The 26,467-nt window shown below is 36.2% G+C and overlaps 2 protein-coding genes across 5 annotated transcripts in view; one reads left to right on the top strand and one right to left on the bottom strand.

The window, feature by feature from the left end:
* Positions 1–8,284, top strand: part of col18a1b (collagen type XVIII alpha 1 chain b) — a 73,552-nt gene extending 65,268 nt beyond the window's left edge. Inside the window, exons 26-39 of the mRNA XM_056233617.1 lie at positions 119–190; positions 276–341; positions 460–493; positions 707–760; positions 871–905; positions 1,018–1,131; positions 1,233–1,389; positions 1,591–1,655; positions 1,768–1,896; positions 2,365–2,397; positions 3,093–3,458; positions 7,330–7,527; positions 7,614–7,729; positions 7,821–8,284. Coding sequence (XP_056089592.1) covers positions 119–190; positions 276–341; positions 460–493; positions 707–760; positions 871–905; positions 1,018–1,131; positions 1,233–1,389; positions 1,591–1,655; positions 1,768–1,896; positions 2,365–2,397; positions 3,093–3,458; positions 7,330–7,527; positions 7,614–7,729; positions 7,821–8,025 — 1,644 coding nt within the window. The 3' untranslated portion in view covers positions 8,026–8,284. The remainder of the gene's footprint in view (positions 1–118; positions 191–275; positions 342–459; positions 494–706; positions 761–870; positions 906–1,017; positions 1,132–1,232; positions 1,390–1,590; positions 1,656–1,767; positions 1,897–2,364; positions 2,398–3,092; positions 3,459–7,329; positions 7,528–7,613; positions 7,730–7,820) is intronic.
* On the bottom strand, positions 60–19,533 carry slc19a1 (solute carrier family 19 member 1). 4 transcript variants are annotated; one of them, XM_056233622.1, is made up of 6 exons: positions 18,925–19,442; positions 15,939–16,719; positions 14,005–14,197; positions 13,492–13,633; positions 12,450–12,674; positions 60–324 (listed from the first exon to the last, which is right to left on the bottom strand). In XM_056233622.1, exons 1-5 carry the CDS (start codon positions 19,195–19,197, stop codon positions 12,474–12,476), a joined length of 1,590 nt encoding a protein of 529 aa, XP_056089597.1. In that variant the 5' UTR covers positions 19,198–19,442; the 3' UTR covers positions 60–324; positions 12,450–12,473. The 4 variants fall into 4 exon arrangements, with proteins under 4 accessions (XP_056089597.1, XP_056089594.1, XP_056089596.1 ...); XM_056233619.1 differs by lacking the exon at positions 60–324 and adding an exon at positions 19,466–19,533 and having other exon boundaries at positions 11,438–12,674; positions 18,925–19,226; XM_056233621.1 differs by lacking the exon at positions 60–324 and adding an exon at positions 11,438–11,921.
* Between the last annotated feature and the right edge of the window lie 6,934 nt (positions 19,534–26,467).

Below are 26,467 nucleotides of genomic sequence, written 5' to 3'. Positions count from 1 at the left end.
ACTTTAATTGTTGCCTGCAACTATATTTTAAATGCATTTTTATAATATTTCTTATTGAGTTTGATCATTCTAATAATTTGGTATATTCTTGATTTCACAATATTCTTAAATCAAAAAGGGTCGACCTGGTCTAAATGGAAAAAAGGGGGCAAAAGGTGATTCAGGTGGAGGATATGGTAATGGCTATCAGGTAAAAAAAAATACTATGTATTTGGTTTTAATTGTCACTATAGAAGTACATATACAATATACTATAGATTTCAAACTGATTTTAGGGACCCCCTGGTCCACCTGGGCCACCCGGTCCTCCTGGAACTCCAGCTTCTGTGGAAAGATTTAATGTGAGTAACGAATATCTTGTAAAAAAAATCAAATTAAAAAAATAATAATCTTGTAGGTTTGTTTGCTATAAAAATAGCATGTGTACTGGCTCACAGTTTTTATGTGATCTACTTTAAGGGTTATGATGATGGCAGCTCAAGGTTTCCCTTTGGTAAGTTGAGAATGAATCTGATTTGTCATTTTCCAATCCATATCACATTCCAGTTTAGTATAACATAAATATGTATTTAAGAATATTTGTTTGTGATGAATCAGTGTGCTCTTATTCCAAAGGAATGTGAGTCTTCTGAAGAATGTGTAAGTTGCTTTTGGAACAGCTGCTAACTGAATAGATATAAATATATCTCAAATTTCATTACCTCAGCTATCAAAGGGGACAAGGGTGAAAGAGGAGCATCTGGCATCCCTGGCTTGCCAGGTATGATTTACTGAAGCAACAAGCCTTTTTATAGGATATTCAGAAAAGTGAATATTATCCTTTTTTTTTACTGTGAAATGTGAACGTGACGTCATTGTTATCTGCCGTAGGTCTCACTACCACCTTTGACATTTATACATTTAAGGTATGATGTTTCCAACCTTTACACAAGTTTTATGTTTACATGTAGTAATGTTTTGCTGAAAATGTGCAGCACATGGAAAATGTACTGTATTATGTAATATGTTATGCTGTAGCATGAGATGAAAGGTGAGCATGGTCCTAAAGGGGAGAAGGGAGAACCAGGAGGAGGTTTCTACGACCCTCGTCATGGTGGATTACAAGGTCCACCTGGAAGACCTGGACCACCGGTGACATAGCACAGACATGAAATGATTCCTCTCAGAGTTTACCTTTGTTTTTTCTTATCATCTAAAGTGGCTTACTTGACTAAATGTTAATTTCACTTTAGGGTCCTAGAGGTGAATCTATTAGTGGACCTCCAGGTCCCTCTGGGCCTTCTGGAGCCCCAGGAATTGGTTATGAGGGTCGCCCAGGTAGTCCTGGCCCACCAGGTCCACCTGGACCACCGGGATCATTGCTGCCAGGAGCATACAGACCCTCACAAAGTAAGGAATCCACACTGCCATTCAACACATAAAATATGTTTTGGGTTCCCAGGGATGCAGATTTGAATCTGACCTGCTTCATGTCCTGATCTCATTTCTCTCCCTTTTTCCGGTCTTCTCTCTTGCTGTCCTGTCCATTAAATGCAAAAGCTCATAAATAAATAAAAACAACTTTTTCATTTTAACAACTTGATCCTTTAGCAATCACTATTCCTGGGCCACCTGGACCACCTGGACCTCCTGGAGTCCCTGGATATTTATCTCGGGTGAGTTTTCACTACAGAAACACTGCTTGCTGTCAGTGGGCACACTGATCAACTTATTTTCTATAAGATAATTCCTCTTTTCTAGTTTGTTGGTTTGTTTTCATTTCCTCAGGTTATGGTTTTGAGGTCTTTTGACGCCATGGCTGCATCAACTATTCAGCATCCAGAAGGCACGCTAATCTATGTAACAGACAAGAAAGAACTTTTTATGAGAGAAGAGGATGGTGTCAGAAAAGTCCTGGTAATCGTCTAGGCTTTTTTTCTCTCTCTCCATCTTCATGTAAGAAGAGTACAAACTTACTTACCCCAAAGTATACTTCACTTGTCCATGTTCCAAAAAATGTATGTGATAAACACGACCATCCACCCTCAATGTCAAAGCAGCATACTTTGAAAGACTTATGCACTCAAATGTGAGCTAGACGGCGAAAAATGCAGAAAATAAAGTATAAAGGGCCTTTCAAATAGATTTAATAGAAGTATTAATCTCTGCAGATTGAGTGTGCATTTCCCATTCAGTGGGCATTTTCAAACCAACAGGCAAAGCTATTAAGCTACTAATTTGATTAAATTAGTATTTAATTTGTTAGTGCCATTAGCTGCATTAGCCTTGAGATTATTACTTGACATGTATCCTTTTTGTAATTTTCCAAGAATCTATTTGCTGAGAACCTAAACATTTCTGATGTTTCTGGTTGTTTCATTTCAGCTTGGAGAATATACCCCTTTCCACCGGGGTCTGGTAAGTACCAGAATTAAGTAATTAATAAACCTTAACTTCCTTTGCCCATAAGCATTTGACTAACAAGTACTGTAACATTTCACACATCTACATTTCAAGGGCAAAAAAGGTAAATTTGTCAATGGTTCATTGATGCAGTTTTGAACTTTGGTAGCTTCAGATTGTCTGATTTGATTTCTGCATGCCTGTAACTGCGTGTCTTGTTATTAAACAAGCTAGAATATTAATCATTTGTACTAATGGCTCTTACAGCTGCTAAAAAGATGATTGTATTGAGATGGAAAGTAAACCCGGTAATTCACTTCTGTTTCACATTGGATCCTTACATTTCTGGATGTGATTCTTCCAGAGCTATCTACTGCTCAAGTTAATGGTGCAAATTGGTGTAGTTGGCACACTATGCAGTCACTGAAAGATTGGTTGAGGTGATGAAAGTGTTACGATGCATGAAACACAACTCACAGAATTCACTTTCAAACTAAGCAGCTTTCTGGTAGTCGGCATGGCACATTTTTGACCAACTTCGAAATCTGCATGGGAAACTTTTCCACCCTGATGCTTCTGATCATGTGGATTCCAGTTGAAATTAATGGATTTCACCCACACAATTTTGCCAGGTAACGGTAAAGGTGACTGTACATTTTGGGCAATGGTAAATGTGACCGCATTTTTCTCCTTGCACGGTTGGTTTCTAGGATAAACAGATGGAAGCAGTGGAGCCTCCACAAGTGGTTCACTACTCTCAGGACTACCCCACTACCTCTCGCCCAAGAGCCCCTCCACAACCAGAAGCCCTGTATCCTGTGCCACATGATCCCAGATACCAGCCATCATATGACCCATACCACAGACATACAGATCCACACTCCTTTTCAGATCCACGGTACTCGCCATCAGTCGACCCAATTTACCAGCACTATCCTGATTCCAGAAAGCACATTCACGGCAGCCACCCGGATCAGTCTGGCTATCCTGACAGAAGATATGAACGTACGCATCACCTCAGGCCTGTCATTGAAGAAGCCAAGCTTCCAGCTCACACACACACAGCAGGCCATACAGTAAGCACCTCATCATTTTTATGAGGAATAATTGTTTGCTTGTCTATTTATTTTTGCCTATGCACCATGAGGAATGTCCAACAAATTATACTAGGAAGTAATCTCCATCAAACTGTAAACAATCATGAGTTGCTAATGGATTGCTGAAAGGCTTGCTTAACAAGCATTCACAAAATGTATTTATAAAATAGAGTAAAACAAGGTGACATTATTCTACTCTTGCCTCAAGGTAAAAAAGTTGACAATTTAGCAGCATTTTTACCAATTTTAACAGATACTATTGTATGCTACATAAATGGGAAGACCACAAGTAAGTCCATAGTGTAATTTTAATTGAAGTACAAATGCAACATACAGTAAATATGTGTTGCGCTAACTGAATATTCCTAGTGTTATTTAGTGAATAATTTATTGGATATTGGGATATCAGATCAAATATGCGATACCAGATCACAAGGTCTGTGGTCTTTTTCACAAGGGAAAAGCCAAGAATCCATAACACAATCCCACAGAAATTCTTTATTAAAATACTAATCCTTACATTATTTTACTGAGGTACACTACCAAAAAGTCAGTAATATTTTTTGAAAGAAATTAGTACTTTTATTCAGCGAGGTTAAATTATGTTTATAGGTTATATTAAAGGTTAAAGGGGTGGTTGATTATGATTTCACAGAAGCGATATAGGCATTCTGTTTGTGCTGCGTGATTGAAAGAAAAGTCCACTTTTAAACGAAAAAATTCGAATCGAAAGCAAATACCGGCTGATTAGGCTGATATGATATGAAAGGTGCATTTCTCTCTAAAGGCGCATCCACTTTACAGCGGAGATATAGATATGATTGCAGCCGAGCCGACACTGATTTAATTTATTTATTTATTATTATTATTAAACAATAAAAATGCCTAGTTTTTTTCCAGACATATATTATCATTAGCCTGCTTTTGCCGGTGCTTTGAGGCAATATTTATGCATGCGCTTGCTTGAGCGTGGAATAGGCTATATGCCTCCACTCAGTATTTAAGCAGAAATTAATATTAACTTGAGATTAGTCGACTAATTGCTTAAAGGAATGACTACTAGTCGTCGACTAGAAAATCTTTAGTCAATGGCAATTCTAATCAATGCATTTAGGCTAGTTGACATTTATTCAGTTTTATTTAGTAGCCTAATTCTAGTATCCAGGTCTTTACGTTAAATTAGTTGAGTTAACAATTAGTTAATGAACTAAAATAATAAAACAAAGATTAAATTAAGATGCTATATAGCATTGCTTGTTCCACCACAAAAGACACTTTTTAAGGTGACAATCCGTTACACATTTGAAGATTTACTGTATCTTGAAGATTGTTGTATTGTATTATATCTTCTGTTATAAAGATGAAGATTGACATTTCGTTAAAAAAATAAGCCCATAGGCTACTATTGTAAAACATAAACAACTTAGCCTATGTTCTGCCTTGGTTGTGGTTTTAAACTCATTTTTGTTTTGGTTTTTGAGTAACCGTCTTCTGCGTGACTTTTATATTACGCAATGCTTTTCACTCGCCTCTAGATGTCCTTCTCAACAGCGCAGCAATACATTAACATTATTTATTTGATTTATTTAGTAGTTAATACTTTGCAACTGCAAAAAAAAATCACATTATTCCTCAATATTTAACACAATTTTACTGAAAATAAAAATAAAATAAAAATAATTATTTGAAAAGAATAGACACAGTACATTTTACAGGGCCCCCTGCTGGCCCAGTGCCCTGGGCAAGTGCCCAGTAGGCCCGTGCGTTAATCCGTGCCTGGCTATAACACTTAACATGGTATAACTATTATCAGACCGGCCCTCGCGGGCCTCGAAACACTACCGGCCCACCGGGGAAACTCCCGACTCTTCCGATTGCCACTCCGCCCCTGACTACAACAAATGGCTGGTAGGGACTACACACATTCCTCCCGGGTTAGTGACATCCCTAACCCTAAAATTTACATAAACCACGCCCTGGGAACATGCAGTCCATGTTGAGAAGAGAAAGAGTTGTTGTAGTAGAGCACATTTGTGAGTCTCCTCAAGTTGTCGCATCCGTCTTCTTTTCACATGCAATACAGTACGTAACACAAATGCAATAGCATGTCACTCTGTATGCATCTTACAACAGTTCCCACATGAGCGATTTTATAGATTATCATGACAGAATATGCTAATCGAAGACTTGAAGATAGTTAACTCCACATCAGCATCAAATTCATCAACTAACCATTCAGAAACGTCCTGTTGCATTCTACATGTTGTCACTTCTTCTTGAGTCTCTCCATCATTGTCCGACTCCAGTTTAAACATAAAAGGCAGAACAGTTTCTGACATTTTAGTGCTTATCTGCGTGAGGTAATCAGAGCTGCTAACACACATGAGCTCTTGAAGCTCCGCCCTCTGTGCCGGGAGCAGCAGCTCATTTGCATTTAAAGGGACACACACGAAACTACGCGTTTTTTACTGACCCTCAAAAAGGGACAATTTTAACATGCTGTAAAAAAATATCTGTGGGGTATTTTGAGCTAAAACTTCACATACACACTGTGGGGACAACAGAGACTTATTTTACATATTGTAAAAAGAGGCATTATACCACCCCTTTAAATATTAAATTATTGAGTAATGACTGCTTAAAATTTACCTTTTCCATCACAGGAATAAATCGTTTTTGTTTTGTTTTTATATGTAACACTTAGTTACATGTTACTATACTTACTATAATAAAACCAATATATTACGCATAATTACAAGTAACTAACCCTAAACCAAAACCTAACCACTATAGTAAGTGCATGTAGTTAATTAATATTACTCACTTATTTGAGTAAGTACAATTTAACTACGTCACCTTAAAATAAAGTTTAACTGACAAATATATTGACATAGAAAATAGTATAGATATAGGCATATTATTATGCCTATATCTTTTAAATTGTAATAATATTTCACAATGTTTTTTTTTTTTTTTTTTTTTTTGTATTTTGATCAAGAGACTTTGTAATCACCACCAACACCAAACTTTTGAATGGTGGGATAAAAAAGATAGAGCATGACCGGTTAAAGTGATGGATCAGAACTATTTGTAGCAACCTTTTTTTTCAAATGATTTGTTTCAGTCTTCAACTAATATTAATTGTCACACAGAACGTTTCAAAGCAGCTGAGTAATAAACAAGAAAATAATAGTATTAATGTTGCAAAGTTCTTTGATTATGAAATGAATACAATTTCAGCTGTAAAGCAGCTTTAAAAAAAACATGAGTGTCATTATTAAGCTCAATTTAGTTCGATGTTGATTCAGTTTAGTTCAATTCAACTAAAAAGCAGCTCTACCGAAGATAATATTGTCATTATTTAGCTCAGGTCAGTTCAATGTAAAACAGTAAAAAAATAATAATAATAATAAAAAAAGTGACATTCATTCATGTATTTTACACAAACAAACAAATAAACAAACAAAAATAATTAAATTCAATTCACATTTATTTGTATAGTGCTTTTCACAATACACATCGTTTCAAAGCAGCTTTACAGAAAATGCATGAGTCCACATTACAATTTAGAGTGATCTGTTATCAGAGGTAAATGTCAGTTATGCATTTCAAAAATGTACATATACAAATCAAGGTTAGCTAAAAATGTATTAATTTAAGGCAGAAACAATGAGCTCATTGAAGTAATGACTACTTGATTGTTAACAAATGATAATGACAGAAATTTGTAGCATTGATGCATAATTGGGAATTTGTTAACAATAGATGTCCTTTTATATAATCTTTATTGTTTGTAATATAAACTTATTGTCAAGTTATCTTATAATAACTATATGTTTTGTCACCCTAGCTGCACCTGATTGCTCTCAACTCACCCCAACGGGGCGACATGCGGGATATTAGAGGTGTAGACCACCAGTGCTTCTTACAGGCACAAGCAATTGGGCTCAAAGGAACATTCAGGGCTTTTCTGTCATCCCGGTTACAGGACCTACACAGTATTGTTCGAAAGAATGACAGGGATCTGTTTCCTATAGTAAATCTTAAAGTAAGATACTTCATTTGTCGCTAAAGCTTTTTTTTTACAGTGAATACTACAGTCTTTTATAAAGCTGTTTAATATCTTCACCACAGGATGAGGAATTATTCAGCAACTGGGAGTCTATCTTTAGTGACTCAGAGGGCAGATTGAATGATGATGTGCGCATCTACTCATTTGATGGTCGAGATGTTCTCAATGATGATGCCTGGTAAGAGGGTCTAAGACATATTCCTTAACAACTAGAACCTTAACAGAAATGATTAGCATGGCATTTATTTTCTCCATAACCACTTTAATAGGCCAGAGAAGATGGTATGGCATGGATCAAGCACTGGTGGAAACAGGCAAACAGACAGCTACTGTGAAACCTGGCGAACTGGTAGTCATGCCGTCACTGGCATGGCTTCCTCTCTCCAAGATGGCTACCTACTTCAGCAGTTGCCACGTGGCTGCGCCAGCTCTTTTATCGTACTGTGCATTGAGAACAGCTACATTGCTGAGTAAACCAAAAACGTGTGCAAGACCAAAATTTGCCTTGAGTCACACCACAAACTGTATGTATGTTCATCTACATGCATTTTAAAATTCTGACAATTTATTTTGTATGTATTAACTGCTGTGTGACTGTCATCAGTATATCAAAAATATACATTGTTCCTCCTTACACCATAAGCTTTACAACAAACATTTTATCATTGCAGAAAATATGCAATTTAGAAAATTTGACTAAATTCACTGTTTTATATTTTTTTTATATAAAAATGTACGTTGTTGTATTTTCGCACATAACAGGGTAATATAGAACACACAAAGTCAAAAACAACTTTTAAAATACATCTGGTTTTAAAATGGATGTTTTGTAGTGCATTCACAATGTCTTGCCAAAACACCAAAATTTGAATAGCTAATTATTTTTAAACTACTTTGTTGTCATTACCATTTTCATTCACATTACTATTTAAATGATTTTATATAAACATATCTATGTAACCTTTCTACATTTTTATACTTTGCAAATCAATCACATCACACATTCCATGATTGTAATGCAAAAAGACTAGTTGACTTTCTCTAAAGAAAGATGACTTCATAAAAATAGGTAAATCATTGTTAGTTTTTTATTAATATTTATTTTATTTTTTACACATAACTTGAACACAATTTTAAAGAGTTTTAGCCCATTGCAGTCTCTCTATTCTACCACCGCCTGCTGTACTCTAAAGTTCAAATGTGACCACTAAAAAAAAGCCATTTTTACTTTTATTTACTGCATTTTCAAATGGCACTTACCTTAATAAATAAATACAACCTATGTTTTACATGTCACTGGTTGTTTCACTCTTAAAAATTCTGTCATTTTTATTTGGAAAATAAAGTCATTATTGTTATTGGTTACTGGTCATACCGATCCCTATCATTCGAACAATAGTGTATATGTAACAATATTGCCAGTTACTCGTCTAATTAGCTCCACCTGTAAAAAGCCAAAGCATGAGCCACCATTGTGTCTCCAAGCAACACACAGTAGTGTGGTTTTGTAACTGAATGGATCTGTGTTTTTTCGTGAATGATTCAATGACTAGCTTATAACACAAAAAGGCACTTGGTGCCATAATTATGTAATGGTAGAAAGCATTCCTAAAAGATCCCATTTATGCATTTATGATGTTTCTATTTGTAAACAGAGACAACCATAACAGTTATATAAACAGTAAAACATCACAGTGCTGTTGTATAAAGAGTAAATAAAGACAGTCAAAGAGATGTAGCTTGCAGCGGTCTCAATCAGATGATTTAAAATGCCAGATCCAGAAATATGATTGTATCAGACTGATTTTATCATCGCTACAATGACAATGTTTGGGGCTCAGACATACTTGTGTCTAGACCCCTCACTTCAACCAGGCATACACCTAATTTATATCTCAAACTTTATGAGAGATATAGTTATGCACCATTCCAGTCATGTCTGCCCAAATTGCAACCAATTGTTTGGATAGATACTTCTGCAACTATAAAAATAAAGATCATTTATACAAACACTAGCTGTCTGTCATTTGTTTTCCTTGTTTCCACCTTGGGATACATGTTCTGACATCAATCAGCTTCAGCTTTACCAGACAGCAATTGGCATTTCATTTAAAACTACCTCTATTACTCCTGTCAAGAGATGGAACCAGACAGAACAAAACCTACAAGCTAATCATTATCCTTTTTATTTAAACATTGTCTAAGTAACATGTTCAATTACTTAGTTTATTATTAACACATGACTTCTATTACACATGCAGTGCCTATATAATATTTGGTCTTTTGTGTTTTAAATCTGGTTTCTCTCAAAATTTCTTCCCTTTATTACATACAGTAGACATGAAGTTTTTGTCCTTGCCATAGTCACCTTAAAGGTGCTATATGTAACTTTTCTTCTAAAATTAATCCTTTTTTTATTGCCTGTGTGTGAAGGGGTTGTAATCACACATTACAATGATCCACTTGTCAGGTTTTGCTATTACCTCTGAAGGCCAGTATTCCTATTTCTATGTGAAGTCTCCGGGTCGGATTTTCTGCGAAATCCATCGGATGTGACGTGCATGTGCGCTCCCGAGCCTCTCTCCTTTTTATATACAGTCTATGCGACGGCACTGCAGCTGACGACAAGAGTCTGATAACACCCAAAACTCCTGCCTCCAGCACAACACAGACTCCAAAACAAACTCCACATAAATATAAAAAACAAAATAAAAATGTAACTGCTGAAGCTCGTCAGGCCAAACGTGAATCGGATCGATTTAGGACGAAAACACGGATCAACATCGGCAGAGCGTTTGAATTATGGAGAGACCTCCGCTATTTTTATTGTGATAAATTACAAGTTTTCAGATATGCTGAAATAAATAATGGTAAACTGTAATGAAATAGCAAGGTAAACTACAACATATATGAGACATGAAATGAATACAAAAGACTGTTCCAGTATAACAAAAAGTAGGTGCTTTAGGATGTAACTTTTATTTTATGTACTAGATCTACTGTCTAACGTCACTCATCCCACTACTATCATATTGTTTATAATACACATTTCCAGACACGTTCAGTACAGTAATGTTACTTCCTACGATCTTACTGTTACACTGAAATTGTTCAGTCTAGTTCACTAACCGTTTTCGTTATCATATTATACATTCACCTATGTTGACATTGCTGAATGTGAAAGATACACGAATAGTTAGTGAAATGCCTTATGCTAGATAACACCACATGTCGGGTAAACGCAGTCAATGTAACGTTATCATGGTACGAGCATGGAGCATTAGTTCAACGTCAAGCTGATAAAAGTAGCCTATTATTGTAACGTTGCAGTGGGAGATTACATGAGTTTCCAGCATGTTGTGTGTTGTGCCGAATTTCGACCCCCTGCCAAATTATTACAAAATTCGGCACAACACCGGTACCATGAGTGCTCGCTCTTGTGTTCGAGCACTTGTAAAAATTGGTTGCAATCTGAAACATCACCGATAGCGGCCGCTAAAAAATACATATAGCACCTTTAATTTGCTGCTGTTGTTGAATATTAAGGCATATTTTTCTCTAAAGCTTCTTTTAAGCAATATGGGATTTAAAATTGTAATACAAATAAAAAAAAATACTTAAAACTTTTAATTTAATAACATTTTATTGGTAATTATACATGGTCTGGAGATCCTATAATGTGATCACACAATAATATAAAAAAACAGTAGTATTTATTTTAAAATACAGTAGAACTAAGCAAGTTTCCTGCACAATACAATCTTGTTTGTGTGAAATTTCGGTAACACTTTACAGTCTCATTTGTTAACATTAGTTAATGTATAAACTAACATGAACTAACAATGAGCATTTGTTTCAGAATTACGGTAATAGATTTTTGTTAATATTAGTTCATGAAAATCCAGCTGTTCATTATTTGCTCATGTTAGTTCACAGTGCATTAACAAATGTTCACAAATACAGCTTTTGATTTTAATAATGTATTAGTACCGTAATTGTTGAAATTAACATTAATTAAGATTAATAAATGCTGTAGACGTATTGGACATTCTTAGTTCATTAACTAAATTAGTTAACTAGTGAAAAAGTCTTACCGAAATTTCTTTTATACAGGTTCTAAAGATGTTCACATTGAAAAACATGGCCAGTTACTTAGCATAATTTTTCCTTTGTCAATAAAAATATTTCCAAAAGAACTAAAGCATCAAACTATGCATGTCACCAAGCATTGCACAGAATTGAGCAACAGTGTACAGCAATTTTCCCTCCCTGTTTGGAACATTCAGTTATCACTCCACGTTTGCTCCACTACAGATTATCCATTTCCCACTCCTGCATACTGGGTGAGCAGAACCCATTTCTGAGCAATCCTGGAGCGAAAGAAAAGACTGGAGGCAAAAATCCCACACCTCTAACTCCCCCAGTGAGCTTCCAATGGATACCGATCACATATTCTAAGGACATACACTAAATATCAGCCTGGAACACCGCTTGGCCAATCAATTAACAGAATTACAACTGTTGTGCAATAGTAATTATTTATACTTTAATATTTAGCTGCAAATAACACTGGCATCACTGTACTCTGAAGTTATAGAGTAATCCTTGCCATGTTTGGCTTCCAAACATTCCTTATAAAACTATTTTATTAACCCTGACAAAGATAACTTTATAACATGACAAACAACAAAAGACATCCAGATCTGACAATATCTCGATCCGAAAATGTACAATTAGATTTTGATGAGGTTTTAAAAAAAAAAAAAATCTATTGCTATTCCTAACAATTGGACTATAAATGTTATGTTTATAAAATGATGAAACCAGGACTATTCATACTTAAAATAATAAAATGTTCTGCTTTTGAAGTAACAGTTAAAAAGATGGAGAAACTCTACCTGTAGGCACAATTCCTTTGAATCTCATGTCTTGATGCTGGCTCCATTATGTGCGGTTGTACCGTCACTGGCAGCTGATGCCATGGGACTAAGTTCAGTGGCTATGGATACTTCCGTAGCCTCCTGTCCTGATCTTTGATTGCGGTAATGACACGTGATGACAAAGGCACTACATCCCAGATAAATCACAGTCAACAGAGTGAAGTAAAAGAAATAAACAAAAAACTGCAAGAGAAAGAGAGAAACAGAATCAGGCCAAAATCATTCTGCATTATGTTACTGTAATTTCTTCTTCTTCTTTTTTTTTTTTAAACGCTAGGACCCATTTCTCAATACTTGGGTCACTTTTTCAAAACTCTTGATCAATGTTTATATGTGAATAAAATAATAAATTCAATCTGTTCATCATATAAAGTTTTACAATCTTTGTGAAGTTTTTGAAGCGTCAAAAAAAGCTCTCAACCCAAAGATGAATGAAAGTCATACGGTTTTGGAACGACATGCAGGAGAGTAAATATTGACAGAATGTTCATTTTTGGGTAAACTAAACCTTTAAACATAAGTTTAAAATAGCTGTACCCCTACACAGGTGTTTGTCTTTCAATTTCATTACCCTCTATACAAAAGGGGAAACTTAATAATAATTTTGAACTGTAATGTAAACAATGACCATGTAACATATTACTGCAGTGTATTTTGAACCGTAGGGAGGTTTCATTATTGTTTTGTGAAAATATTTTACAAAAGAAATCATTGTGTAATGCTACATGTTTAAAAGTCATTGTTTATTGTTTATGACAAAGTGTGTTTGTTGGGTGATAACCTTTGCTAGTGTTATGGAAGAATGAGTTGATTTGAGATATGTATGAAGTGTTTTGGTAGTTTTAGAGCATTTTGATTGTGAAATCAACTGATGTGCCAAGCTGAAAGTTAGTAAAGCGAACTGTGTGAAGAGTTTTGAAAAGGTGACCCAAGTATGTAGTATTGATCCTGTTTATCTGTGTGTAACTATTAACAGAAGTCAACTTAGAATTTTACACACCTGAGAATGAACATCCAAACCCAATCCACTCTTATCAACCACAATTATAGTGATGACCGTCTTCAGAATTGTTCCAAGAAAAGTGTTTACTCCAAACACTAAAGCACACAATTCTTTAGTGAGAGAGGAGGCAATCTGGAAACTGAAAGGAAAAACACAAAATGAATTATTTATGGACAAAATGCAGAGAACAGACATCTGGATAATTGTAAAAAAAAAAAAAAAGTTTATTTTTCTTTAAATTGTTTAATTTCCTTAGTGTTTTTCTTTTAGCTTCATCAAAAGCTCCACATGTTTCAAACTACAACAAACTTCAAATTCTTGCTCTCTGTGAAATAAATGTTTTTACAGGTGCATACAACTCATCTCCTCCTCGGTCACTTCAAAACATTTATGCAATATGCGCCATCGTTGTTCAATATGGGTTTTTAACAACAACAAAAAAACACACATGAAAAAATCTTTTACATACATTTAAAAATAAAATTAAACAAAGAGCTTTATATCACTCACATGGCAATAGGCACAAGGAACTGGTAGAAGCCTCTGAAAAGGGCATATGACACATAGCAAACCCAGATATTTTCTGTGATGCCCATGAGAAGCAGTAGACCGGCCTGTGCCGCAGTAATCAATCCAATCACCAGTTCAGACCACAGATTCCATCGAATTTTCACATAGCCTGCTGCAAATGACGCGATTGCACCTATGGAGCACATGAAGTGCGATTGTCATGTAATTATCATGCTGATTAACAAACGTCTATTCTCCAAGTCTAAATTTGTGCATGAAAATCTGAAAAACCGTTTGCAAATATTTTTCTTCTTGTGTCATTTACACCATGGGTTCTTTATTCCTTGTCATAGAGAGATGCTTTCCTGCAGAGTATAGGCTAGCTCCAACTCTGATTCAATGCACCTGAATCAACTAAAATCTCAGCAGGGAAGTGGCTTTCCAGCACTAGGTATAAGGAATCCTGGTTTACATGTTGTTGTTGTTGTTGTTTTTGTGTTTGCCAAGCACGTGTCATGCCCAAGCTCAAAGGTTGAGGAACATGAACTTAGCTTGTTCTCGCCAAATAGTATCATAGTAATGTATCATGTAAACCTCAATTAGGATTTTGATTCATGCGGAGAAGATCAAACATCAATATCCTAGTAAAAAAAAAAGAACTTTAGGTCACAATGACTTGCGTTGGGAACTCTGCTGACCCATTATTGCTAGTATAAGCAAGCAGATAAGTATTGGCCGATTCATTGGTCGCTAACCAATAAATGGCTGTTATTATAAATCCATAGTATTTTGTTTAAAAAAAAAGAGAATTACAACAAACAAAAATCTAAAACTGTATAGTTTGTCAGCTAAAGTGGTTTAATTATAGCCCGATGCAATTGAAAATACATAGTTTGATGTACTTTTAAGAAATCAACATAACTCATGTTGTACAACTACACATAAATGCAGACCTATTATCATTACACTCACACAGCAACTCACAATGACTTGCACGCATAAGTGCTAAAGTGGAGATGAAACAGAATCTTTGATTCCATATTGTGACGTGTATCCCAGTTTTACCAAATTACCAAAAAAGAAAAACATGTAGGATGGGGACTTGATTCTATACATCGGTTAATTGGATGAAGGCAGATCTAAATGCAAACTTGCTTGCAATCAAATGTAAGAAAGGGCTGGGGTTTAAACAGACTAAATGATTGGAGAAGTACGGCATAACATCATATGACATTTTGATTTAAAATGATCAGATCAAAATGCATGCATGGGTGAATTGTTCACAATAAGATCAATAAAATTCATAAAGAAATAGATGGGGTGAATTTTTATTTTATGCCGATTTTTTTTTTTTATCTTTGCCATAACGTATTGCTATCCCAATAATTGTGTGTAAGATGATGACAAAATAAATCAAAAAGTGTTTTGGAGGCTGATAACTGACATAATGCATCTTTAATTTTGAACACTGGTTTAAGTAAGAAGTGTTTAAGTAAGTACATTTATTTCCACACTGAAATAAATAAACAGTTGGTAGGCAGTACCCTTGCCAACAAAATGTTTATTAATTTCCTTAAAGGGATAGTTCACCCAAAAATTGAAATTATGTTTAATGATCAACCAAACCATTGATGGACCCCATTGACTTTCATAGTATTGGTTTTTCCATCCTATGGAAGTCAATGGGGCCAATCAACTGTTTGGTTACTAACATTCTTTACAATATCTTCTTTTGTGTTCATCAGAAGAAATAAATGCATACAGGTTTGGAACAACTTGAGGGTGAATAAATGATGACAGGATTTTTAGGTGAACTATCCCTTTAAGAAATCAGAGTGGAAGCAACTTACAAAAAAACTGATTCTGTGGTTGAGATTATTTGTTGTTTTAATTTAACAAATATAGCAATTACAACAAGACATAATCCGTCTTACCTAATAATGTAGAGGCAGCCTCAACCGCTCCATTGTAGACATGCTTGTTTTCTATGGCAGGGTAGACTTTATTCCACAAGATGTGCACATAAAACACAACTAAATAGTAACCAGTGGAGTTGAACACCCACCACAAGCTCCAAAGCCTTAAACTAGGTACCTTCACAACATTCTTTAACTCCTTCAGCATCTGAACAAACACCGAATTTGCCCAGGAGAGGGAATTGTGGTTACTGCCCAGTGCTGCCACACTGCCATCCTTCTTTTCTGGATTAATTCTGGCCAATTCCGATTGAGCTGCTTCCTTCCTCTCCTTCTCAAGGCGGGCTTGGTTGAAAAACATGCTACGTTTGGGCCATGGCAAGCAGAAGGACAAAAGTAGCCCAAAAATGACAAACACTAGAGAGACCACGCTCAACGTCATGTATGATACATTCCCTAGGGACAAACACATCTGACCCAGCACAGAGCTCGTGAAGACTCCCATGAGCACAGCTGACCGGGAGTAGCTAGCTACACGCTGGTAAACAGTCGCCGGTACTAGCGAGAATATGTAGGAGGAGTATGCCACACGGGCAGCCATGGTGATGCCGTAAAAGAACTCCATAAACTGCATCTCCAGCAACGAGTAGCCCAAAAGTAGCAAGAGCCAAATGGAAACATGACTCAAGCTCTGAAGGATCAGCACAGGTTTGTAGCGTAGGTAATCTGTCAGCAGAAACACAGGCACCAGCACGGCCATATAGGAATATGTGAGGACTGGGGTGATCTCATTGGTAACCTGAAAAGATCACAGAAAGTCATTGTTACATCTTATATGGGGTAGAGGGAGAGCAAGGATATTTTAATACTCAAATGTAACATCAGAAATAACATAATAGACAATGCACTTACTTACCTCCACCACCAGGAGTATACAGTGTGAAACATCAGATTATGAATTATACCCATGATAAATTGTTAGCATGATTAATAGCAGTGTGAAACAAAATAGCCAAGGATTCCATTTTTCCAGGGTTTAGAATGACTCAGGGTTAAAGTGAGAATGTGCCATCTGAGATGAGGATAGTGTACATGGAGAGCACATGGCATCCCAAAATACATTTGATTGTTATATTAAAATGTGGACAAGGCGTAGATTTTTAAAAACATTAAAAACTTTTTTTTTACCTTTAAAAAGTGTCTCTTTGAGGTTTAAAATATTTCTAAATAAGTATTTTCCTCATCAGACTTTTTCTTACTTGCTGTGTGTTCACATACTGTGTAGTTTTATGAATGTACAGATAATAGTATGGCCCTGTAAAAATGGTACCCTTAACATTAGCAGTCTTCCTACAAGTCAACAGTTTCACAATGTAGTGCTACTTTCACTGCCAGGAAGAAGTCTGCAGCTGAGCTCGCTTCAGTGCGGGCTTGAATAACTTTTTGTATTGAATAACATTTTGTTCACGTTTTGTATTGAATAACATTAGTATGTTCATCTAAAATAATTCACATTTATGGAGCTTTTTCATTATGGTTACATTTATTGCATACCACTATTACAATAATACAGAATAAATGTAAAATCAGCCTTTGTGTACAACATTCAAGTTTAATTGTATTCGACTCATTTAAGTTTTAAATTTAATTGACAAGGGTAATGACTGCACACCACCAGCCGACTCCATGACACACACCAGCCGACTCCATGACAGCTTCTTCCCACAAGCAATTAGATTTCTAAACTCTTGATCCCTCATGATTAATAACCATAAACAGTCTAACTGTCAACATAGCACAACATAACCCTACCGCATATTACATATATATATATATATATATATTTCCACCTTACGTGTATCTATTGTATGCATATATACCTCTTTTGGATATTGTATATCGTTTATTGTACATTGTATATTATATTATTATTTATTGTTTTGTTAGTGTATATGATACTGTGAGTAACTGTGCGCACATTAGATGTGTAAATCTATGTAAATCCGATTGTTTGCTGTAATTGTTATACGTCCATCGTGTCATGACTGCTATGTTGCTCGGAATTGCACCTAAGAATTTCACCCACTGATGCACTTGTGTATATGGTTGTGTGACAATAAAGGGATTTGATTTGATTTGATAATTTACAGTTGTGGCAAAACTTCACAGTGACAGGCTAAATATTTTATGAACAAATAATCAAAAACCAAATGAATGATCCCTTACCTTAGCAAGCAGACTGAAAAAAAATCCCTTTTTTGTCTAATCAGACACATAAGTATGTAACAGGTTTTGGGTGTCCTTTTAGTTAGTAAAACATTTTGAACATGTAATAGATTAAGACACTTCTGATTAGCCCAAGTTCTCTTTAGTTTCACATTATATATTTTATGACATAGACACTGTGCTATAAACAGATAAAATATTGCACTTGGTCTACTTTGCAGTGGAGAATTTGCATACAGATATTATCTGCATGTGGATGACTAATTTTATGGCTTTTGTCAAATCATTGGCACAGACCTTACTAAAAAACATTCAGTTAGAGCTTTATAAGTTCAGTACAGTTCAGGCAAATTCATTTTGGAATTCAGGATTTAGAAGTGTTTACAAAAAAAGACATTTATGTGGTTAATTAATAACTCTAATTAGTGGGCATGATCTAGGTCCTTCCTCAAAGCAAATCTGACCCACTTTGGAGGAATGTGAACTCTGACCACATTCACATGGTTTGCCAGAACCCAGCAGCTGTGTCAGAGAGTTTTAAGACCAAGTTACACAATCATAACTGTGTATCGACTAAGTATTGGCAACAAAATAAATACATACTGTAGTACGTAAACAGTCTCTCAAGTTTCAGTGTTTACAAAATTGAAAACAAACAGTATGTTTTATCAGATTGAATAAAGTCACTCAAACAATTTCAGATTTTTAAAGTGTTTTTTCACAAATTTAGAATACACTTAGAATATAAGATTAGAATAAAAGTAGAATAGCACCACACCTGATCTCTGGTGAAGTTCTTCTCTGTACTGAGCAGGTATGGTGTGATAAAGGGCTCTCCAGGCTTCAGCTGCACCATGAAGCCATAGAAACAAAGGTAAACAACGGACCATATCCAGGAACTGGTCTTCTGCGTTTGGACTTCCAGGTCTTCCTTGGTTTCAAAGATGACTGACTCGGGAGCCACATTTTCCGCAGTGTGTCCATTGCCATCAGTCCTCATTTCCTCCTTACCATCCTCTGTCCTTTCATTGCATAGATTCACTTCCACCATGTTACAGCAATACAACTGATGCTGTAAAGCTGAATCATTTAAGGATGTAAAAACGTAGAAGGAATGTTAATGTCCAAGTTAAAAGCTGAAGGCTTAGCAGTTAAACAGAGCTCACAGACTGGTAACAACAAAGTGACTGCACTAGCCAGTAAATCCTAAGACATGCGCCGTGTTAACTATTACTGGGAGCTGAGAGGACACTTTCATAATGATACAGCAATGTGTTAAACAGCTACAAGCTGACATTTTTTTGTGTGTAAGCATTCACCTTTGATCAACTTCCAGGTTCCAGCAACGTCAAAAGTGTTACCTAACTGGAACGCACATTGTGATTCTGTAAAGAAGCACAAAGTAAATAAAATTGTTAGTTTGATTTTTATAATGAAAAGTATATATAGTTAATAGATTTAAATGTAGTATATATATTAGTCTGTGATTTTCTTGTTCTTTGGTCTTTAATAAAAACAATGAATATTAAACAATAGACCAAACTTAAATCTCTACAAGACAGCATGAACAGTTACAGTAATGTGTCAGTCAAAGGAGTTTCCAGACATGAGTTCTCGGCACTAATGAAACTAAACGTGCAGTAACACACTGAGTGATAGCACTTTATTTTACAGTCCTGTTCCCCATGTACATACTTGCCTATATACTTAATTACAATAACTTGGTACTAACCCCTAAACCTAACCTTAACCCATGTAGTTACTTTTATACCTTATATTACCAAGTACTTTCTTGGGTAAGTACGAAAGTGCACGAACTGTAAAATAAAGTGCAACCCGAGTAAATTCCATTTATTCACAAATCAAATGTCTTACAGGGCAATGTCAGCTCTAATACACATCTAATGACGACCAAGTCTGCTTGTTAATGGGTAACAATATCTCGTACTCCCTTGATATTGTTTGCATATAATCCTACTAATGTTCAAGTATGCATGGAGCTGATTCGAGTAAAACTTGCCTGTTGCTTTGACTGCGGTCAATTTAAATCCTTTCGTGTTGAGTCTAATAATAATCTATGAGACTGAAAATATTATAGTGCAAGTTATTTGTGCACACCGCGACAGACTTTAACCCATCAGAACGGGATGACAACACGTACCTAATATGTTACTGAGAACCGTTCAGTCTAAAATCCACGAGACACATGCATGCCTGCAGTACCGCGCGCCCAATGACCCACTGACTGTCTGCGCATGCGCACCGGATGTTTATCTTCACTTGATGAACGAATCGTAGTTTTGAGTCGGATCTTTTTAATGAACTCTTCATTTGGACATTTCACAAAACTGGCCTGAATGATTCGTTCTGAATGAATCGTCTCGAGTAAACTGACACTGAATCGATGTCTCTTCTGTCTCTGTGGAGTTATTCATCAAACGTGAATTTTGAAGCCGAGGATTCTGCAGCTGTGTAATGTGTTATGATGCTTTGCCAAAAGAGGGCGCTCCAAGCATGGCATTTAAGTAAGAAGGTGTTTACTAATCAGAAACTCTATTTTATGATTTTGTTGACTGAGGTAAGACCTATGGGTAAGACTCAGTAATAATCTCTGAATAAGGCTATCAAGACTTTAAAAATGTCTGAGATTTACAAAGTTTTTATTTGATATCTGTTTACCCGAATGCACCCTTGTTTGTGTTTATTATAGGGAAAAAAAGGACTTGTGAACAAAGGCATCAAATAGACTGTTAATGGGTCCTTGTCATAATCAAGCATGTTTTATCTTTAAGTTACTTATTTTATTTTATTTTTTTCTCAGCCATTTATTCACAGCATTATTAAATGCTGTAAGAAGCTTCCATTCATCACTCTCTTTCTTATCCACATAACATAGTAAATCCTGCATTAGCAGTCACATCACTTACTACTGAAGTTCACATCACACTCTGAACTGTGCTCTCTCTCTCTCTCTCTCTCTGAAAGGTTCATTTAGCTAATGGAAAATAACTTGGCTATTAATATAGTAAGTCATTATCTCTTATCACTGACAAAATACGTATACGAGCAATACGGTCATGTCATCCTTTATATTAGGTGTCTTTAATTACTATGCACTTACATAACAAAAATGTTAGGTAGCCTAACAGTGTACTTATTGTTCGTGTTCATGTTGTGTTGCAAAACACTTTTGCTGCTATTGAGGTGGGATATGGGTATGGTTAGGAACAGGTTTGGTGGTATAGTTATGGGTGGGTTAAGGGGAGGAGTCAGGTCAACAGTGTAATTATAGATGTAATTACAAAAAATTTACTATTGTTATTACATGCACATTTTTTAAAATATAAGTACACAATGTAAAAACATGTATACACAAGTGGATTGTATCAAATAATTAATTTAAATGTCAGTAAATAGTAGTTAAAGACACTTAAAGTCAGCATGAAATCAAAATTTCAATTTACAAAGGAATTATCCATGCACATCCTTTAAAAAAAAAAAAAAAAAAAAAAAAAAACATTAATTTGCCTTTGTAATCTTGAATCAAAATACAACCTGTCACATGAGATCACAGCAATAGCAAATACCAACAATCCACCAATTTTTGATAGAAGAAATCAAGTTTTTTTTTTCTTGCTCGAGAAGCCGTTTCAGTCCGAGCAGCAATATTACATACATCAACAATAAAGAACACAACATTTGCATTTGCTTACATACTGTAGACTGCCGGTCCACACAGGTCATTTGGAATGCTTCTACCTAAACTTCTCCTCAACTGTATTCAACGTTGACTCAACCCAACGTGTCTGGCATCTCAAACGAGCTTATTGATAGCTTGCAGGTTATAAGGGAGTCTGGTTACTTCATAGGTGATACATAACAATTTCATTGTACATTTTTGCTTTGTACTGGGTTTGCATCAGCACCAAGTGAAATTATATTTATATTTGGGACTATTTGTTGCCTTACTCAAAAGTTTGAAAGTCGAATGAACTATTTCCTAAAACCAGAGGCTGACATAGATTCAAGAATATAAATCACATGGAAATTATGCACATTGACATCGACAGCATGCCATGTATTTTGTACTGTGCAGATGCATTAGGGTCCAGGTCAGGGGTGCAAAAGCTTTATGTGAGAGACAGACTCAAGCTGTCAAGCTGTTGTCTTTTGTTCCTCTGAGAATAAAGGAAATACAGCCTCTGGCTGTTGAGATAGACACATGATTCTCCAGTGTTAGAGCAATGGTGCATTAACTCTTAGCCCCCATCTACACGTATTTTGGTGTTGAAATGTGTTAATTTATTATGATTTAATATAATTTAACCCTGTAAAACCTGACATTTAAAAATAGTCAGGAAAATCTATTTTATTCATATGGAACAGATTATTGAAGACAATTTTTTTAATTTTAAAAAAGTTTTTGTATGATGTGTTTTTGTTGAGTATCTTATTATCAGGATTATGTCTTGTTAGTTGTGTTTTTATTCCTATGTCTTGTTTTGCATGTTTACCCTTTCAGTTTAATCTTTAGCGTGTCCTATTAGTTTCCTTAGTTAATGATTATGTTAATCTGTCTATCATTACACTCCCTGTCCTTTTCAGTCTTTTGTCAGTTCTCGTTTATTTCCTTGCGTGTAAAAACTCCTTGTTTATTAAAAGTATTGCCTCTGATTTCTCTGCATCATGCATCTCCTTAAATTCAACATTTCTGTTAGGACCACTATCGTCAAAGATGATTGACAATTAGCATACAGTTTGGATTGGCGGTATGGTTCTGTTCTGGGCAAGAACTCCCTGCCCATCCATGCAGCTTAGCATGGATAAGAGCAGCAACAACTCCCCTCAGGGTAAACAGAACAGAACCAACATAAAAGTATTGCAGATAATATTCATTTTCAATGATTTAATGTACAACGTGATTCAAGAAAAATGAGTCTGATTCAAAGAGGAATATCAGAAGGCCAGTCCTGACTGGACAAGAGGAGGAGCTGGGGATAGAGGAGGGTAATTTGCTCCTGAGCAACAGGGCTGCTGTGATAAACGTCGTATTCCTAGGTAGACGTGGATCAACTAAGAGTCAGCTAATGCGAGCTTGACTTAGGTGACCTGCCAGAACTAGCGCTACGCTTGATTTATCTGGCACATGTGATACATCATGCTTTTAATGCACATATAGTATAATAACGTGTTCATTCTTCATAAATAAAACAACAACCATCAGCTGCCAATTTTCCACACCACAAACTGACACACACATCTTAATAGCAGACTCACACATTCTCCTCTCCTTCTCTCCGCTCTCGGAGGCAGAAGTCTCCAAACTCATCCTTTACAATCACACTACATCCTGTCTGCTTGATTCTACCCTCACTCATCTCCTTCAAGCCATTTCTTCTTCAGTTGTACCTGCACTCACTTACATCATTAACACCTCACTTCACAGTGGTACCATTCCCACAACATTTAAGCAGGCTCGAATAATACTGCTTAAGAAACCCACTCTAAATTCAGCACTTTTAGAAAACTACAGATCGCCCTACGTGTTCAACCAAGTCTCTACCTTTCTTACACAGAACAACCTCCTGGACAACAACCAGTCTGGTTTCAAAAGCAGCAACTAGACTGAGACTACCCTCAATTAATGAAGCTCGGTGACTGGCAAGAGCAGATTCCAAATCCTCAGTACTCATCTTGCTGGATCTGTCTGCTGCTTTTGACACAGTTAACCACCAGATCCCCCTGCCAACCCTCATAACAAAGGGCATCTCAGGAACCACACTCCAATGGTTCAAGTCTTACCTCTCAGATAGGTAACCTCTGAGGTGTCTTAAGTCCCAACATCTGGGGTGCCCCAGGGCTCAGTGCTTGGACTACTTCTCTTCTCCATCTACATGTCATCACTAGGACCTGTCATTCAGAAACATGCATTTTCCCATGCTAATAGACTGTAAAAGACTGTTAACTATTGCTGATGACACACTCATTCCAGCCAGCTGATCTGACGTTAGCTGCTTGCATCTCACCCTGCCTGAGAGACATTTCTTGCTGGGTGAAAGACCACCACCTTCAACTCAACCTTGTGAAGACCTGCTTGTGGTCTCAGCCAACCCAACACTTCATCACAACTTCTCCATTCAGAAAGGTTCGTCAATCAACTCAGTTTGCCTTATATAACATTAGGAAGATCAGGCTCTTCGTATCAGAACAGGCTACACGACTCCCTGTCCAAGCTCTTGTTCTCTCCAGACTAGACTATTGTAATGCTCTCTTGGCAGGCCTCAGAATGCTGCAGCAACAAGCCGAAGAGAGCGCACGTCACACCTCTCTTCATAAACTTGCACTGGTTTGCCAATTGCCGCTTGCTTCAAATTCAAGGCACTGATGTTTGCCTACAGAAAAACAACCACTGGCTCTGGACCTATACTTAAACTCACTACTTCAGACTTACATGCCCTCCAGAAGCTTGCAAGTGAGGCACAAAATTACTTTCACAAGCATACTTTGACTGTTCCATGTTGGCCGAATGACCTGCCTTATTCAACCCGCGCTGCTGAGTCTTTAGCCATTTTCAAGAAACGACTGAAGACGCATATTTTTTGTCAACACTTGACCCAATACTAACACTTACTATATATTATATATTAAAAATGCCTTGCTACGTGTATTGTGCTAGACTAACTGGGACTAGTCAAAGCACTTGCATATTGTTGACCTATAGTTTGATTACTTCTATTGTTCTCCTCATTCGTAAGTCACTTTGGATAAATGCGTCTGCTAAATTATTAAATGTAAACATAAATAACAGAATACTGAGCATATTATAAGGGGGAAAAAATACATTTTATTCAGATGCCTGTTGATTGATAACTTTATACAACAAGGAACATTCAGGCCCTAATATAGCCTAATCTTTGGTCCCATGCAGGTGAGATGGAGCCTTCCCATAAAACATGCGTCCCCATTACTGTGAATTTAAGCAACGACCCATGTCTGAGCCCTGATATTTCACTGCTTCTCAAACCTGATAACATGAGAATTCCACTTTCACAGGTATCAGGTTCACTGTCCTCACTCACTTTCTTTTCTTTCACAACAATGGTTATTATGTTTGTTTGTTTTTTGTATTGCCATACCAGCATATATGGCTATTTTCATGACAAGATCAATGTATTTTAAAATAAACAAATAGTAGTAACATACAGTAGTACTAAAAATTGGGGTTATTATGAATTGTTATGCCATAAGGCTCATCGGGTTCATAAGTTAAATAAATCTGTTTTGCTAATTAGTGAATATAGTCAATAGACTATTCTTTAATACTACTTTGGAGAGTGGCCTGTACTGTGTATTGAGTTTGCCTATAGGATGCTTCTTTGTCCTTCATGCCTCTCTGGGCCCATTAGATAACTGAAATGATGTGTGTACCAGGGAATGTCAATGACTGAATTGAGGCTGTTCTCCTTGCTGGGGGCAATGTAGACTGGGTATTGTGATAGAGAGGTACCATAGTGACATGTCATACACTCATTAAGTTCAATATCTCCAAACTTGTCCTGGAAAGTATATCAAACCCTATATTGTTCAATGAATGTCTTTAAATAGATGTGACCTTATGATGTAAGTCAAGTTTTTTTTTCCCCCCCTAGGACCATTTTTCACTCTTTCTCTTACTTAAAACAGTCAATTTTATAAGCAAAAATCCACATTTTACTTATATTGACATATAGTTTTAAATATAGCATCAACTCAAAACTTTCACTTTAATAATAAAATAAAACTAGAAACATCATGCCTGAACAGACAGGAAGAGTATATATTACATCCCAAATGTTAAGGCAAAAACTACTGTTGCAAACATTCCTGATGTCCCCTAAATCACACAAATCCACACAATGAAACATTGTTTATTTAAATGATAATTAATAGGGGCTCATGAGATATTGATACATATATTATAAATGTGTCCTAAACCTTAGAGAATGACCTATTTTATGTCGGCAGAGAGAATTATTTTGACTATATTGACCCAGTACTGTGTGTATCTGACTTGACATTCAGTTGAGGTACAGGCTTAGCATCCAATATCTCCAAAGAAGAATGGGGTTGGAAAGTGATTGTGTGACAATTTACAGCAAAGATGCCTGAACATCAACTTTATTTCCTTTGATTGGGAAGCCTTTCTCTTCGCAACAATCTGGAGCTTCAGTATCAATGTGGAGCAAATTTAATGCTCTATTTGTGTCATTTTCCCAGGGGCCATTCAATAGTCGGCTGCGTATCACCCTTCGTTATGGTCGCAGCAAAGATCATAAACCAAT

This window comes from Rhinichthys klamathensis, unplaced genomic scaffold (assembly GCF_029890125.1).
Source record: "Rhinichthys klamathensis goyatoka isolate OS25496 unplaced genomic scaffold, OSU_Roscu_1.1 h1tg000372l_1, whole genome shotgun sequence".
In the NCBI taxonomy this organism is placed as follows: Eukaryota; Metazoa; Chordata; class Actinopteri; order Cypriniformes; family Leuciscidae; genus Rhinichthys; species Rhinichthys klamathensis.
This window is presented reverse-complemented; position numbering and strand designations above follow the sequence as displayed.

Coding starts and splice junctions, on each gene's coding strand:
- slc19a1 (XM_056233619.1), bottom strand. CDS start 19,197: ATGGTGGAAGTGAATCTATGCAATGAAAGGACAGAGGATGGTAAGGAG. Junction 14,198..15,938: donor GGCTGCCTCTACATTATTAG/GTAAGACGGATT, acceptor TGTGCTCCATAG/GTGCAATCGCGTCATTTGCA. Junction 13,634..14,004: donor TTCCTTGTGCCTATTGCCAT/GTGAGTGATATA, acceptor TTTTCCTTTCAG/TTTCCAGATTGCCTCCTCTC.